The sequence below is a fragment of the Buceros rhinoceros genome, unplaced genomic scaffold (genome assembly GCF_000710305.1).
Source record: "Buceros rhinoceros silvestris isolate BGI_N320 unplaced genomic scaffold, ASM71030v1 scaffold19998, whole genome shotgun sequence".
Lineage (NCBI taxonomy): Eukaryota > Metazoa > Chordata > Aves > Bucerotiformes > Bucerotidae > Buceros > Buceros rhinoceros.
Window position 1 is genome coordinate 2794 of NW_010425358.1, and position 4146 is coordinate 6939.

General features: G+C 40.0%; 1 protein-coding gene across 1 annotated transcript in view; it reads left to right on the top strand.

The window, feature by feature from the left end:
* The window catches only part of GALNT15 (polypeptide N-acetylgalactosaminyltransferase 15), a 22236-nt gene that overhangs the window by 2752 nt on the left and 15338 nt on the right, over positions 1 to 4146 (top strand). The window contains exons 2-3 of the mRNA XM_010141136.1: positions 1726 to 1892; positions 2573 to 2777. Of these exons, the coding sequence (XP_010139438.1) occupies positions 1726 to 1892; positions 2573 to 2777 (372 nt within the window). The remainder of the gene's footprint in view (positions 1 to 1725; positions 1893 to 2572; positions 2778 to 4146) is intronic.

A 4146-nucleotide genomic window follows, 5' to 3' on the forward strand; every position in this document is an offset into this window, starting at 1 on the left:
AATAGAAACAATTATCCCATATGGAATTGTGAAATAACAGCATTGTTGATTACACAAAACTTGTAAACCAGGGACAACACAGAATCATTACAATGTAAAAACCGTCAAGAAAACTTGCCTTTCTGTATAAAAAGATATTAATGTGAAATGTTATAAACTATAGTAAGTTATTATAATTATGCTCATTTTAAATTTATATTCACAGAAGTGTATCAGTAGTATTAATTTATTTGTATTTGTTATTCAGTCTTTCAGACTATAAATTCTCTTAAATGATAACCAGCTTTGTATCTGGAGAGTGTCTAGCATCATAGGGTCTCAGCCCATGAATAGAAGGGCTGAGTAAAATGGTAAGAAACAGCAATATTAAAATTATATCCCTTACATGAGCTTCTGCTTGTGTAATTGTTTAACAACCACTGTAAAATGAATATGCTGATTTGCATGGCAATACAAAAATGCTGAAATAACAGTGGGCCACATTCAGCCAGTTCTATAATTCCTTGAAGAAGTTGTTGCTGCTAGAGATTAGATGAGTTAGGAAACTGAGTGACTGCTACTCAGGAAATGAAAATTTTTTAAAATGTGTTTTCTAGTGTAAGCAGAGCAGATACATAGGCACAGTTTTTGCATCTGTACAATGGGCATTGAAGACCTTTTGTGGAACATGTGTTTTCTCATGCCGGTGTAATGAGTCCCGTATCTCTGAACCAAGACTGGTACATCTGAAAATACTTTTTGTCATGAATGTGATTTGTAGATCCTTTTACTTACATTTTCAAAAAAAAAATCTTTTTTATGACGCTTTGTAGTTTTCACATACAGTTTCTATGAGGATGAATAGGAAGTGCTTTCCATTCTTAAATGCTTGAATTGTCAAAGCAACATCTAACTCTCAGTAATTTTGATGGAAGTTGTTTCAGTCATGGGTGAAATCTTGGCCCCATGGAAAACTGAACAGCTGTGGGCCCCAGCTAGGACTCCGGAGTGTCTCTAGGAACGCCATGTGGTGTCCTGTGCAGCCAAGTGTTGTGCTATAGATTGTGTCAGTACCTGCAGTTGTAAAGTAGCAGAAAACGGCTCAGAGAGAATATACCCAGCTGGGAGCCTCATTCTTCAGTGATTCGTTTTCATCAGAAAAAGTAATCTGTAAAAACTTTATAGGGAAAATACATTTACTTTCTTAAGTGTATCTATATTTGTTTTCATTGCCCATTTCATTCCTGTATAGGACTGAGATGTTGGCTTTGTCCACTAGGATCCTGGTCAGGCAGTCCACAGGTATACTGATCTGTTGTGCAGATGGGTTATTTTACTTGTTAGTCTTACAGGTACTGGGTTTCAGTTTGCTTTTTTCTCTGTTACTTGAGAAAATGTGGAAATTGGTGGAGACTGACTGTCCTGCTTTATCCCCTCTCTGCTTTGTCTAATTGTCTTTTCAGTTTTTCTTTGTCTTCTGGACCATTTCTGTTTGAGCTCTGTGTTTTAAGGCAGCCAGAGCAAAAAAACTATCTCAGAACATACCAAACCTTTCCTCTTTTTGCCATTCTCATATTTCCACTTTGTATTCCGGTCTTGGACACCTTAATACTTCCTTTTCTTCATTAGAAGTGAGCCAAGATCTTCAACTGCTTTCCACCTCTGAAGGTTTAGGTGTAGCTCTGAGGAAAAAAGTACCCAGTTGTACCATTGTTTCTAGTGTCTTCATTATTTGATCTCATGCAGGTGCCTACAGCAAGAATATGACTCCAGTCTGCCTACTGCTAGTGTCATCATCTGTTTCCATGATGAAGCCTGGTCTACTTTGCTGAGAACCGTGCACAGCATTATGGACACAGCCCCAAAGGCCTCCCTCAAGGATATCATCCTAGTTGACGATCTCAGCCAGCAAGGTAGCCCCTATTTCTCTGTACATGGATTCTTTTTTCAGAGCTTTGGGGAGGAAACTGTCCTCCTCCAAGGCATGCATGAGGAGACCATAAGGCAAAAATGACCCTCAGGAAGAGAGCTAAGCAGAGCCCTGAGCTGGCTGCTGGATTTCGCTCTTACATCCCAAGAATTCAGCTCAGCCTTTCAGCTTTGAAATGTGTTTCTTTTTTCCCCATAATTTCCAATCACTCTGAAGTTTCTTACTTTAAAACAAGATCACAGTATGCAAATCTCTGCCTACCCAGACAAGATCTGCTGTAGTAATTTCCAGACTTGGACATCGTCTGATGTGTAGAGTGGAAAACTTCTCATTGCTAAAGTAATCCAAAGCGCTTGGGAAAGCCAAACACCTGTAGTATCTCACTCTGATTTGCATCTTTTATGAGATGATGAGAGCATCCACCTTTTGCTGAAAACAGGAGAGGAGGCTATTAAGTGTCCCACTGGAATAGGTTCACACCTAGTGAATCTCTGTTTCCATTAGTGGCTATTTCTCTCTGACATTATGCTGCCTGGCCATGTAAAACAAATTCCCCCCAAACTGGTTTACCAGCAAGAAGTAGTATCCCCTACTACCTGTTGCTTTTCTATAACAGCCTGAATCAAAGCTAAAATGTTTCAGTGACCATTCTGTTCCTGACAGCCCCCCTGAAGTCAGCTCTGAGTGAATATATCTCTAAGCTGGAGGGTGTGAAACTCATCCGGAGCAACAAGAGGCTTGGAGTCATCCGAGGTCGGATGCTAGGAGCTGCGCGGGCAACTGGGGACATACTTATCTTCATGGATTCACACTGCGAATGTCAGAAGGGCTGGCTGGAACCCCTCCTAGCCAGGCTGTCCAGCAACCGGTAAATATCCCCAGGACCTCTGAGCTCCCTGTATATGCTAATTTCTGCTGGAAGATGTGGAAAGACTTGGGTGGAGTTTTTTAATCCTTTTTTAGTTATGTTCTTTCTTCTGGTCACGTTGCTTTTATTTTCTACCTTATCACCACATGAATCACTCTGATATGTGGGAAGCAGAATAGGTCACACAGCTGATAATGTTCAATTCACACCCAGCATCACTGAACTGTCAGAGTTTATATTCAGTTAGACCTTAAGAAAGCTCCCTGGTGGTCTGAATTCAAAAGGTTGCAGTCTCAAGCTGTTTGCAAATTGGCAGACATCCACCAAAGAAACCACTGGAAGACTCCATTATTTTTACTTCTTAGCTGTCTCAGTGATGAAGCCAGGGATAAAATGTTTTGTCTTCCTGAGCCAGTCTGGCTACATATCGATGTCACCTGTAGCATTTCCGTTTCACAGCAAAAGTAGACTTTCTGGGCAGCCTAGCTAATCACAGGTGCTTTCACTGACACCAAACTGACAGAGGAAGGTACAGATTTGTATTTTCTGAGTGTTTCATGTTTAGGTTGTTGCTTGGGCCTGCTCTCTAATGTACAGCTGAGCTCATCTATGCAGTCCTCAAGTCCTTCAAAGAGATTAAATCACTGCAAATATTTCAAGAATTATCTGGCAGTAAATCTTTTATTAAAGGGACTTTTCTGAAAGAAAAATTTGTACAGTAACTTGTACATTACCCATAAACCACTTGGGGAAAAAAATTAATAATTGCTGGAGGGGGTAAGAGGAAAAAAAAATCTTTAAAACCCTTCCCAGACCTTTAAATAGTCATACTAAAGACCTTCAAAGGCTGTTCACAGGCACTGGAATGAGCTACTTTTATGGCTGATTATGTTTGCTTATAAGAAAATTATTGTGAGTTTTTAGAAATGATTACATCATTCACATGAAAACATCAAGGATACTGGAAGCAAGAGTAATGCTGCCCTAGGATGTGAGAAATATTGTTTTCTAAAAGGTTCTCCTTGGAAAAGCAGATTTTTTTTTTGGTCTGCTGACTTACTAGATGTGTATTATGAATGTACTTCATGATCTTTCTACCTTCAGCTATAGTCTATTGTTGATGTTCATGGAAAACTCCTATCTGTATCAATTGCCCAGTCCTTATTCAAGGCTGATTGCTGAAATTAAGAGGAGAGCTATAGCGAAGGGAGAATGACAATGGCAAGAGAGAAGTTAGGACCCCACCACAAGCATAGTGATTCGCTGTCACAAATTATCCCTGCTGAGGGAACACAAAGCCACCAAGCCTACTATCACTCTGAGATTCCTGTAGCACTGTCACCAGAGGGTGAGAAAGGGATTCTCTTTC